This window comes from Phoca vitulina, unplaced genomic scaffold, assembly GCF_004348235.1.
Source record: "Phoca vitulina isolate PV1807 unplaced genomic scaffold, GSC_HSeal_1.0 scaffold36, whole genome shotgun sequence".
NCBI lineage: Eukaryota > Metazoa > Chordata > Mammalia > Carnivora > Phocidae > Phoca > Phoca vitulina.
In genome coordinates, this window is record NW_022589739.1 from 13,835,164 (window position 1) to 13,847,462 (window position 12,299).

General features: G+C 47.4%; 1 protein-coding gene across 5 annotated transcripts in view; it reads left to right on the forward strand.

Moving 5' to 3' along the window:
* Positions 1–7,638: 7,638 nt before the first annotated feature.
* The window catches only part of PLEKHB1 (pleckstrin homology domain containing B1), a 14,806-nt gene continuing 10,145 nt past the window's right edge, over positions 7,639–12,299 (forward strand). Inside the window, exons 1-4 of one of the 5 annotated variants that reach the window (XM_032427174.1) lie at positions 7,639–7,737; positions 10,228–10,303; positions 11,444–11,596; positions 12,168–12,270. In XM_032427174.1, the coding sequence (XP_032283065.1) occupies positions 7,675–7,737; positions 10,228–10,303; positions 11,444–11,596; positions 12,168–12,270 (395 nt within the window). In that variant the 5' untranslated portion in view covers positions 7,639–7,674. Of the gene's footprint in view, positions 7,738–8,863; positions 9,010–10,227; positions 10,304–11,443; positions 11,597–12,167; positions 12,271–12,299 lie in introns of those variants that run through there. The other 4 variants (XM_032427175.1, XM_032427176.1, XM_032427177.1 and 1 more) reach the window with 4 other exon arrangements.

Here is a 12,299-nt window from a genome sequence, read left to right on the forward strand (position 1 = left end):
TTGTAATGATGTGACTTCACTGCTTCTGGGAGGTTCCTTGACTGGAAGGTGAATTTTTCTGCTTCCTTCCCAGGAACCAGATCAAGGGGTAAAAAGAGGGGATGTCTTTTTCAAGACACCAGGGTCCAGTGTCACCCTTTGCCTAGAAAACACCAGGACCATGAGTCCTAACCTCTGCACCCTAGCCAACCAGTGTATTGGAAATGTCAATGGCAGGCCCAGATACAGACATGACCTGGAAAAATCCAACAAGACTGACCAAGGAAGCTGGTGCAGCTGGGATACACATCACTGAGATCAGCAAAAGGGACAGATGTGGGGACTTCTGGAGTCTTTCAAAAAGGCCTCACTGAGGAGACATGGCCATAGATGAAGAGTCTGAGTGAATATGGGTCCTACCAGGCCTTCTGGACTCTCAGCTGCCTCTCCTTTCTTTTACAACTGCATCCCCAGCACTAATGTAATATCTGATACAAAGAAGCATTTGGTAAAATTTGGTTAAACTAATAAGTAAATCAGTAGTCCTCACTTAATTCCTAGATCAGCCACATTTCTGAGAAGCAGCATACATGCAGGGCTGGATAGCCACATCCACAAAGAACATGAGAGAGTTCTTTGAACCCTTTTTGAAAAATTCAGTCATCCAAGTCTACTTCCGCCTAGCGCAGGTTCAAGGACCCAAGGAGTATTGTGAGGGTTGAGCAATCAGAGGCTTCTACAGGGTGGGTTTGAGGTTTCCTTGATAGCACAATTCCTTAAAAATTTAGTAGACCTTTGGTCTATTTGGTTCTAGTCAGTTCCAATGTGAGTAACCACAGCCAAAGACCTTATCTGGACATGTTTTTCAAGCCTGAAAACTCTGATCTTTTCCTTATTGGCCATTCTCCCAACTGGATGATGGCTCTCTTCAGACCATCTGAAACAACACACTTGGGTGGGAAAGAACCATCCTTCCTTGCCAACAGGCCCACTGCTTTTCTGAAGAGGGCACTTGTCTTAACTCCTCCTACGACTGTCACTTTGCAGTTAACCCTCTTAAGTGCTTCGGTGCAGAAGCAATTGGCTCCTGCAAAAACTCTACAAGACTCAAAATTAAAGGAGTCTTGGTCAATCCAGATTATAGGTAATAGCAAAGCGTTCCTCCCTTAGTAAAGCTCTACAGGGTAGCTAGCTCCAATTTGAGTTTCTGTATTTCTTTCTCTCTAGTAGGATTTTGCTAAAAGTAGCAAGAAGGAGCCAGAAAACATCAACATACTAAATTTCCCTATCTTTCTACATTGCTATGATGCATTGCTACCTCAAGTAGTCTATGATTTGCCTTTCAAGGTGAGGTAGCTGGTGCCTGAAACTTACCTCCAATGAACCACCTCTTCCAGTATTCACAACCATGTAGTACCCTCCCTTTAAATCTGGGCTTGTCCTTGACTAACTTTAAAACCTTAAGAAGGTCTGGCAGCTTTCACGTTTGCCTAATTGGGATCCAGCTACCACATAAAGAAGCCCAAGCTCAGTCACATGGAGAAAGAGGTCACAGCCTTTCCAGTCATCCCACTCAAATATGCGATGAAATCCTTGGATATTCCATCACCAGCCACCATCTGACTCATCAAAGACCCCTGTGAGACCAGCAGAAGAACCACCCAGTTGGAACCATCACAGTCAACCCAAAGAATCATGAGAGGTAGTAAAATGTTCATTGTTTTAACCCATCAAGTTTGGGGATGGTTTGCCACACATTAATACGCAACTAACACACAATTTTTTGATCAAATGTTTTGCTACCGTATAACAAGAGTCACAAGCTTTCCAGTCTGCAATGCCTGAGTCCTTGCCATCTGCAACCCAACGCACTCATTCATTAAGCACCTCAGTTTTGTCACTTGCAGTGCCCTATTTCTAGATACCAAATACAACATTAATTAGAATTAGGTTTACCACTGACAGAAAAATTAAAGTGGTAGTGGCTTAAACTAAATAAAAATTTATTTCTCTCTCACATAAGTGTAGTCCAGAGATAAGTAATCTAGAGCTGACTTGACCCTCCACCGTTTCAGGGACCCAGGCTCTTTTTCTCTTGTTCCACCATCCTCAACAGATGGCTTTTCTCTCCTGATCCAAGATGGCTGCTTAAGCTTCAGCCATATGGCTGCCTCTCAACTAACAGAAGGTGAAAGGGACAAAGAAAGATATGTTCTCCCTCAAAGGACATTTCCTGAAGTTGCACAGGACACTTCTACCTATATCTCATTTGCCAGAATTAATCACATGGCCACAATAAGCTGGAAGATATGCTGAGAGAGGTGGTCTTAATTCCAAATGGCTATGTGTCCCAATGTAAATCTAGGGTTCTACTAAGGAAGAGAAGAAGAATGTGGGGCACCTGGGTGGCTCAGTCGCTAAGCGTCTGCCTTTGGCTCAGGTCATGATCCCAGGATCCTGGGATCAAGTCCTGCATCGGGCTCCCTACTCCACGGGAAGCCTGCTTCTCCCTCTCCCACTGTGTTCCCTCTCTCGCTGTGTCTCTCTCTGTCAAATAAATAAAATCTTAAAAAAAAAAAAAAGAAAAATGTATATTGGGGGTAAACTAGCAGTTTCTGCCACATATTGCTCTGATTACATTGGCTTTCTAGGCAATCCTGTTTTCTGGAGAGCAAGTCTCCTCCCCTGTTCTTATTTTTCATACTTCCTTTGTCGATTCCAGAAGAAGAAGAAAGAGGAGGAGGAGGAGAGAAGGAGAAGAAGGAGGAGGAGGAGGAGGAAGAGAAGAAGGAGAAGGAGGAGGGGGAGGAGGAGGAGGAGAAGAAGAAGAAGAAGAAAAAGAAGAAGAAGAAGAGGAGGAGGAGGAAGAGAAAGAGGAGGAGGAGGAGGACTTAGAGTCAAGGAACACAGCATTAACAATTCAGCATAGTTTAGTAAAATGAAAGTTCCTGTCAGTTTCACCCTGAGATGAAAGAAGATAAAAGCCCAGAAGTGCCTGATGCCCTGGTACATCTAACCCCATGATTTGGTCCATCTTCTGCCCAATAGCAAGCCAGCTAGGAAAAAAAAATCTCAATATTCAGATCAAGATAAGCCAATCTCTTATATCATGAGAAAGATCCAAAATCCATAAAAAGCCAAATCCATACAGAGAAACCAAATCTATAAAAGTACAGGTGGAAAACGCAAAAGCAAATTTAAAACCATATGGGCAACAAAAGGAAGACTCAGGACCTTCATACAGAACTCCACAGCATGTGTGACGAGTCAGATCAAGTCTCTGGAGGAATGTTAGCTAAAGATGAAAGACCTGATAGCTCACCTTGGAGAAAGGAACATGGGTAATAGGTTGGAATCAGGAGGTGGAAACAGTATTTATGACCAGACAAGAGGAGCCAGGAGGATACTGACTGATGTTGAAAAGTCGAGTGTGCACTTAAACATCCAAGATGGAGAGAGACATTAATTCTACATCAACATTGCTGAAGAAGGGAACAGAAAAGCCAACATGACAGATCATCTTAAAAGTCTTCAGGATGAGGGGCGCCTGGGTGGCTCAGTTGGTTGAGCATCCAACTCTTGATCTTGGCTTGGGTCATGATCTCAGGGTCATGGGATTGAGCGTCAGGCTCAGCGGGATGTCCGCTTGAGATTCTCTCCCTCTCCCTCTGCCTCTTCCCTGCTCTCTCTAAAATAAATAAATAAATCTTAAAAAAAAAATTCTTCAGGCTGAGCAAACCTCCACTGAAAAAGTGCAGATCAAAATCTTCAGGGGAGAGGAAATGAAGTGACTGAACCTGTCAAGAGAAAGAAATGGAGTCTCTTGAGAAATTATCAGTCCAGGAAGATCATTACTTGGAGCAAGAGAAGGAAAGTCCTAAAGCAAATGACAAGATGAGCATGCAAATGAAGCGCTGAAGACCTTCAGAGTGCAAGTCAAAGACCTTGAAGAAAAGCTGGAAAGCATCATTTATCCTTCTCAAAACTCAATTACTTCCCTTGAACTAAAAGGTCATGATCATTGGACAAGAGCACAGGAGGCTGAAAGAAACCTTTTTATCTCAAGACAAGAGATTGCAAGCATGAGACAAAGAACAGTGGAAGCAATAATTAAACTTGAGCTTCTAGATGATGATCCAGTTGGAGCAGTTTTCAGGGAGCAGTTGCTCTGGGCGTGGGGTGCTGTGTCTTCTGAGATGGGAGGGTCTTGGTGCCCCCTCCTGTCAGACAAATCTGGTGTTTCCAATAGATTCAAATGGGAAGTTCAGGACAAGAAGACATGTACTTCCTCCCTGTATCAGTGAGAGTTCTGCAGAGAAACACAACCAGTAGCCTACCTATGCATACATATATAAAGAGTTATCTCAAGGAATTGGCTTCTATGACTTTGAGTTCTGGCAAGTCTGAAATGTGTAAGGCAGGCATGCAGGCTGAAAACTCTCAGGCAGGGGCTTAAGCTATAATACATAGACTGACTATGAATGCAGTCTTCTTCCTCAGGAAAACCTAGGTGTTTCTCTTAAGGCCCTTCAATTAATTGGATGATCATTGAGGATAACCTCCTTTACTTAAAGTCAACTGATTATAGAGGTTAACCACATCCACAAAACACCTCACAGCAACACCTAGATTAGTGTTTGATTGAATAACTGGGTACTATAGCCTAGCCAGGTTGACACATAAAACTAACCCCTCTGTTCCACAAAGACTGGATGAACCCCCCCTCCCCCAGGTGGCTTTCCACCAAGAAGTTGTTGTGCTCCTTATCCTCACTCAAGGGCTGGGTTTTTCTCTGGACGCTCCCATCCAAGAAATGGAAGTATGTCACCTTCTGGGCTCATTGAGCCTCCGCATAACCCTTCTACTCAAACTCCTGAAACACGAAGGACCTTACACCATTTCACTTAATTTTTCTTCAAAATTATTTTTGAATTATCTACAATTTTTTTAGTTTAAACAACTTTTTACAACCCAACAATAAAAAACAAATAATCCAATTAAAAGTGGACAAAAGGTTAGAATCAACGTGTCTTCAAAGAAGACGTACAAATGGCTAATAAGCACATGAAAAGATTCTCAACATCCTTGGCCATTAAGGAAATGCACGTGAAAACCACAAGATAACACTTTTCACCTACTTAGGACAGCTATAATAAAAAAGATGGACAATAACAACATTGGTGAGGATGCAGCAAAATTGGAACTCTCACAGGCTGCTGATGGGATTATAAAATGGTGCAGCCATTTTGGAAAATAGTTTGACAGTTCCACAAAATGTTAAACATAGAGTTACCATATGACCCAGCAATATCACACCCAAGAGAAATAAAAACATATATCCACACAAAAATTCTCACAATGTTCTTAGCAGCACTATTTATAATAGCTAAAAAGTGGAAACTACCCAAATGTCCAACAACTGATGGATAAATAAAATATGGTATATCCATACAATGGAATATTATTTGTCAATGAAAGGGAATGAAGAACTGATTCATGCTATAACATGGATGAACCTTGAAAACATCATGTTAAGTGAAAGAAGCCCGTTAACAAAAGGCCACATATTGCATGACTCCATTTATATGAAATGTCCAGAATAAACAAATCCATAGGGACCAGATAGTGGTTGTTGCCAGAAGTTGGGGGGAAAGGGGTTTGAGAGTGACTGCTAAAGGGTATAGAGTTTCTCTTTGGGGGGATGAAAATGTCCTGAAATTTGATAGTGGTAATGGTTGCACAACTCTGAATATATTAGAACACTGAATTGTACACTTTAAAAGACTGAGGCGTGCCTGGGTGGTGCAGTCCATTAAGCATTCGACTCTTGGTTTCGGCTCAGGTCATGATCTCAGGGTCGTGGGATCAAGTCTGGCATTGGCTCCCACTCAGCACGGAGTCTGCTTGAGTTTCTCTCTCCCTCTCCCTCTGCCCCTCCCGCTCATTCTCTTTCAAATAAATAAATAAATATTTAAAAATAAATTAAAATACTGAATCTTATGGTATGTATGTCACTAAGTTATTATTAAAAAACCTTTTACATAACTGGTTTTTACTTTTGCTCAAATTGCACCTTAATATAAATTTTAGAATTTTAAACTGGAGATAGCATGTTATTCTCATTATATTATACTCTAGAAAATATAAGTAGCAAATTTTAATTTGATGAGCCAGTCCACTATTCTCTAAACAATATATTGTATGAGCTGTTCATCCACTAGAGACATTTGAAATAGCAAAATACTTTTTTCCCCTCTGCCAGTGGTTCTATGCACTAGTTACACGAGAAACCTGAGTTACTTGTTAGCTTGTTGGTCTCAATACATTTTAGTTGATTAAACAAACCACCTCTCAAAGCCAAGACTCTGGGAGCTGGGATTCCTGCTACGCTTTCAGAGTCTCTCACCTGTCAACCTACACTCTTTCCAATGGTCTACACAGCTCTGGAAATTAAAAAATAATCTCAGCAGTAATCGTCATGGCTTCAAGGTCTACGAACTCCCAGGAATTATATGCAAAATGTGATATGTGTGTGCATTTTTTCCCTGGGCAGAGTCTATACCTCTTATCAGCTTCTCAAAGAGGGTCATGGACCCATATTTTAGAGACACAAGCCAGATGGGGCTGCATTTAGATTCTGTAATGGGATCTGTGGTTTTAGTTTACCATGTACCATTCCCTTTTTTCTTGACATAGCACCCCCTCTTTGGGAGTTTGGTGGGGGAGTCCTCCCTCTGAATTCCACACTGCTGCTGGAGAATCTTCCCTTTTTCATCTAGTTACTAAATCCAGAGAATGTCATCTAGAACCTGTCTGCACTGTTCCCCCATTCCTCCAAAAGTCCTTCAGAGGGGAGCAGGGAGAGCTGGGGAGAGGGGCAGGATCCAGGTCCAGATTTCCTGAGGCCAGCTCCCTTCCTTCCTTCCATCCTTCCATCCTTCTATCCTTCCACACTTCCTCCTTCTCCTTCCCCTCTTTGCCTCCCTTCTACCTCCCTTCCCTCCCTTCTTCCTTCCTTCCTTCTTTCCTTCCTTTCTTCCTCTCCTTCCTTCTCTTCCTTCCCCTCCTTACCGTCTTTCTGTCTTCCCTCCCTTCCTCCCTTGCACTGTGAGGCTCAAATTTCAGCCAGAAGGCAAGGGTGGGACATTCCAGGGACAGAAAGGCACAGGGTCAGAAACAGCGTGGTTTGGGAGAGCTGGTTCCTGGGGCTGCAGAGAGACTGTGAGCTCAGCGGCTAACAGGATTGGCCATGGCGAATCCCCCAGCAAGGCACGCACTGCACGAAGAGGCGAAGCGCCAGGGTGACTCAGGGTCAGGATTACAGAAACTCCGAAGCTAGAGGGAAGCTTAAAGAGCCAGGCTGTGCTGCCAGGACTAGGGTGATGGACTGTCAGCCAAGCGGGAGAAGGCAGATTTAGCCCCGCTGCAACCGAGGGAGGAGGACTAGCCCTGCCCCTCCGCTCCGGGAATCTTAAAAGATACGAGGCCAAGACCACGGCTGAGTCACGGATGATTTGTTATCCACTGAACTGAATGACGGGGTCGGTGGTCGAGATAAGTCCGGAAGGTTGGGGAGTGCCGGGAGAGAGAGGACGATTTTCTCTGGAAACTGTTTGCCTCCTCTTTGCCTCCCCCTTCCGGCTCCCACTTGGTAGCATCTTCCTGATCCCCTTATCTCTTAAGGCGCTCAGGGAAATGCAGGAGCCTTCTGGGAAATGCTACCCTGGCCGGCCAGGAACCATGAGTCCTGCAGCCCCGGTAAGGAACAGGTCTCTGGGACAGGAAGAAGGGCCCAAGGCAGGGTGGGTGCCCCTCTCAAATAGGGTTTGTGTCCAAGAGCCCTTCAGGCCCCCGACAGTCCCTGTTCTCTGAATGACATCCTGGGCTGCCCTTAGCTGCAGGGGGGGGGGGGGGGGGGGGGGGGGGGGGGGGGGCAGATGGGTTTGAGCTATTGAGGGAAGTGATCCTGGAGGGGCAGACCCAGGTGGTAGATACAGAAACGGTGTTCTTTTTCCAGTCAGGCCTCCTTCAATCATTTTGGACTATGCCCTAAAGAGATCTTTTCACCCCACAAATCAGACCACCTAACTCTTGAAACCCCTACTCCCCAGGCTCCAGCCACTATGTCATAAGAGCCAAGCAAGTCTTGAGCCTGTCATCCAAGGCTTCATGTTACGTCCTTGCAAACCCTGCAGCTTCATCCCCTGCCACTCCCCATGCCCTCCCTCCCCCACCCCCACCCCCCGCACTCTATTTTCCAAACACACTGAAATCCTGGGCACACTTTTGAACTTCCTAATCAGTGCTCATATGATTCTCTTAGCTCTCCCCTGGGAAACTCCTACTCAACCCACAAGAACCCTTTTTAGCTTCCTCCGGCAGCCTTCCTGAACCTCTTAGGCAAAGTGAGACTCTTCTCTCCCATCGTTAAATCATATGCTGCGCTCTAATTGTGTTTACATTTAGTCTCCCCCACCAGACTGGAAGCTGGGGAAGGAAGGAGGAAAGGCCTTGTCGGATGCTCCTTTGTGCCCTCCACTAGCACCCAGTACAGTGCCAGGCACAAACTGAGTATTGAAAAAACATGACAAAACTAGGAGCCTGGCTCCTCCTTGCAACCTTACTTCTTTTAGAGAGTGAGTTAATGATTCTTAGGAAATGAATTTCATAATAAATGAGTGCACAAATGTCTTGGCAAAATAAAACTACAGGTGCAGCTTCTCACCTGTGCTCCGGGTCCGCTCAGGGTTAGCACCCAGGAGAGGCCTTGTAGAGCCCAGCTCTAGGGCTGCAGACTACAAGTCCCAGCAGCCTCGTGGGCGCGCATCTCTCCCCACCCATCCCCTCCCTGGAGGTGGGGCGGGGCCAAAGGGCGGGGCCCAGGGGTAGCCTGGCCCAGGGCGCAGCCTGGGGATTGAAATGCCCCAGGCGTTCTGGGGCACACAAAGCGCAGGCGCAGCAGCTTGGGGAGCCGCCGCAGCAGCAAGTAGCGGCCGTTTCGGCAGCAGCCTCCGCAAGAGGTGTGGACAGGTGGGTGCATGCAGGGGAGGCTGGAGAGGGAGTTTGCAACTGACCCTCTAGTCTGGCCAGTGTTAGGGCTTGGAGAAGGGAGGGAGCCGCAGGAGAAGCAGGGACAAAGTCGGGCCTTCCACTCAGGTGTGCCAGCCATTGCTTCGCAGCAACAGGTGTGAGCGGGTGGGGGAGGGGCAGAGGCACCTGCTCGCAAGTAAGTCGCCCTCAGGAACAGAGGGAACCTGGATTCCAGTCCAAGCTCCTTCACATACATGGACAAGTCATTTGCTGTCCCTCAGTTTGTCCATCTGTAAAATAGGAGGAAAGATTCTACCCATCTAATGGAGTTACAGTGGGGACAAGGTAAGTAGCATAGGATGTGCAGCGATTTCCGAATTTTGCTGCACATTAGAATCACCTGGGATCTTTAGAGACTACCAGTCCTCGCCTCCCAGCCCCAGACCTGATCTCATTGGTATGGCGTATGACCTGGGGATCGAGAGTTTTTAAAGCTCCTACTGCTGTAATGGTTAGAAACTGAGACTGCTGGGTGTGAAGGCTGCCTCCCCTGCTTACTAATCAGGGGAATCTGCATGAGTGATTAACCTTCTCACCATGCCTGTTTTCTGGTAATAGGATTTTTGTGAGGCTTCACCAAGATAGTAGACGCCAACACCGAGAAGCGTGCCTGGCACAATGCTCAGGCAATCAGAGCTGCTTTTGAACTATCATTTTACATACTTTGTAAATGCTTCAGGAGAGGTGCAAATGGGAGGGAGGCTTTTCTTATCATGAAAGTCCCTCATTCACTGCCATGATTTTAATATTCTGTGCTGCCAGCATTTCGAAATTCCAGGGTTTCCAACACTATAAGTGTTCCTCACCCCAGCCTCTACCGGCCTCATAGACACACTTTCACGGATCTAGAAATGGAAGCCAGGCAGAAGGGACAAGGTCAAGGTTATGGAGCTGAGGTTGGAATCCAGGCTCCCGACCCCCACTCCCACCCTCGCACAATGGGTGGCTGCCCTGTTAACCCCACAAGAACAGTGCTCCCATTATCCTGCTGGAGCAGGGAAGGAGAAGGAGACAAGCAGGCTTGCCCTTGTTTGTTTGCGAACACTCCTGTAAACGTTTCCTCGGTGGCTCCCCCAGGGAGGACCAGCGAGGACAGGGCTGGGGCTTCTCTCTGGGAGCTGCTGATGAGGCCTGTGTGTCCTGTGGCTTCTCTCACAGGTTCCGCCTGACCCCACCCTGGAAAGTCCTTTTGAAGAAATGGCCCTGGTGAAGGGCGGCTGGCTGTGGAGACAGAGTGAGTGACCCTGGGCCAAATCCTTGTCTGTCTGTACCTTGTCCAGGGACAGGGGGGAGGGAAGTGGCTTGTCGGATGCTCCCCAGTGAACCACTCTCCCAAGAAACAAGACCCTCTTTCCCCCTCTCCTCCTTTGTCCATACTCTTCCTGCTGCTGGGAATGTCCTCCCTGTTCCTGACTGCCTGGTAAAGGTCCCCTTCTGTGAGGAGCCTTCTCTGACTTCTCCCCTAACCCCCGCTCCAGCCTCTGCTGTAGCACCAAGCTGGGTTGGAGCCCCCCACGCTGTTCCCAACGCTTCATACATACCTCCATGATAGCACTGACCCCCTACAACAGAACCGCCTTTACCTATGGGTCTCACCACACCCCATACTGACCCCAGACTGTGAGCTGCTCAAGAGCAGGGGCCAGGTTTGATGCTCTGCAAATCCACAGCACCCTAGCCCAGCGCTGGCCACAGAACAAGGCTTAGAATAAAATGAAAACACCTCTGTGCTTTGGAATCTGTAAAGCCCTAAGAAGCTGCCTTATGTCTTTGCCCTTTGTGTTAAGATTTTCAATTGTAAAATGTCTGAAGGTAGGGCTCAGGCTTTCAGACCCACGATTCTGGCCAGAATCGTGATCTGAACAAGAGCTATCTTGGGTTAGGAGCTCCCCAACGACCCATGACCACACTCAGTTCATTCGGTTCAGCAACCACCGAGCCCAGGTCCTGCTGGGTGCCAGGTCCAGTATAGGGAGCTGTGGGCCCCCCAGTCTGGTAGCTACACAAAAGACTGTCACGCAAGTCAGAGATAAGAGGTAAGATGGAGGTTCAGTGTAGGGAGAGGTCTTTGTCCTTGAAGAAACCTGGGGCTTGGCCTTGGAAGCCCCCAAGGAAGGAATCTGGTTATTCATTTACCATTCAGCACAGTTATGGGGTCTCTGTTATGTGTTAGACCCAATGGGAGGCACTGGATGAGCAAGACAGAAAGAGGCCCTGCCATTATTTCAGGAGGTAGATAGATAAGAAAGGGGTGGTCACAACACTGGGGGTTGGGGATAAGGGGATTCTGGGAGCCTGTCTAGGGCTCCTGCACCCCCCCGCCCCCCAGCAGGCTCTGCTGCAGCCTGCATAGCAAAGGTGGAATATTGCACAGGCTCCATCCTTCGCCGCTGGAAGCGGAACTGGTTCGCCCTGTGGCTGGATGGGACCCTGGGCTACTACCATGATGAGACGGCGCAGGACGAGGAGGATCGTGTGCTCATCCAGTTCAACATCCGCGACATAAAGATTGGCCAAGAGTGCCACGGTGAGAAGCCATTTTCCCTCTGGCGTTGTGACTATGGCCATGGCCCTCCCACTGCATCAGGCTCTTTGCAGCTTCAGAGGGCTTCCACAGCCATTGCTTCTGGGCCTCTATCAACTCCAGCTCATGTGGGTGTGAATTAAGAAATGAGTTCCTTATTGAGTTCCTACCCTGTGCTGGGCCCGGGTCCTATGCTGGGATCACAGAGGTGAGTCGGACAGTTCCTGCCCTCCAGGTGCCAGGAACGGGATAAAGATGAAAAGAAATAAGGAGGATCAGAGAAGTTCAGTAACTGGCCCAGAGTCACACAGCAAATCTCCTCAGCCAAGACTCAGGCCGCAGTTATAACAGGGTAATTGATAGATGTCTCTAACTAGGGCAATGGGCAATGTGGAAAGGTTGGAAGGCTCTAAAGAGTAAAGCAGAATCCCCAAAGAAATTGTGTGGGATCAGAGGAGGTTGGCAATGGCCAAGAAACAGGATCCGGAGGTCGGTTCCTATTCTTGTTTCTGGTTTACTGGGGGACCTGGGCCTGTGCTTCGTGGAAACCCCATATATGTGTGTTTGCCTTTAGACGTGCAGCCCCCAGAGGGCCGGAGCCGAGATGGCCTGCTGACCGTGAACCTACGGGAGGGCTCCCGCCTGCACTTGTGTGCAGAGACCAAGGATGATGCCATGTGAGTCCTCCAGGAAAGGATAGGGTGGA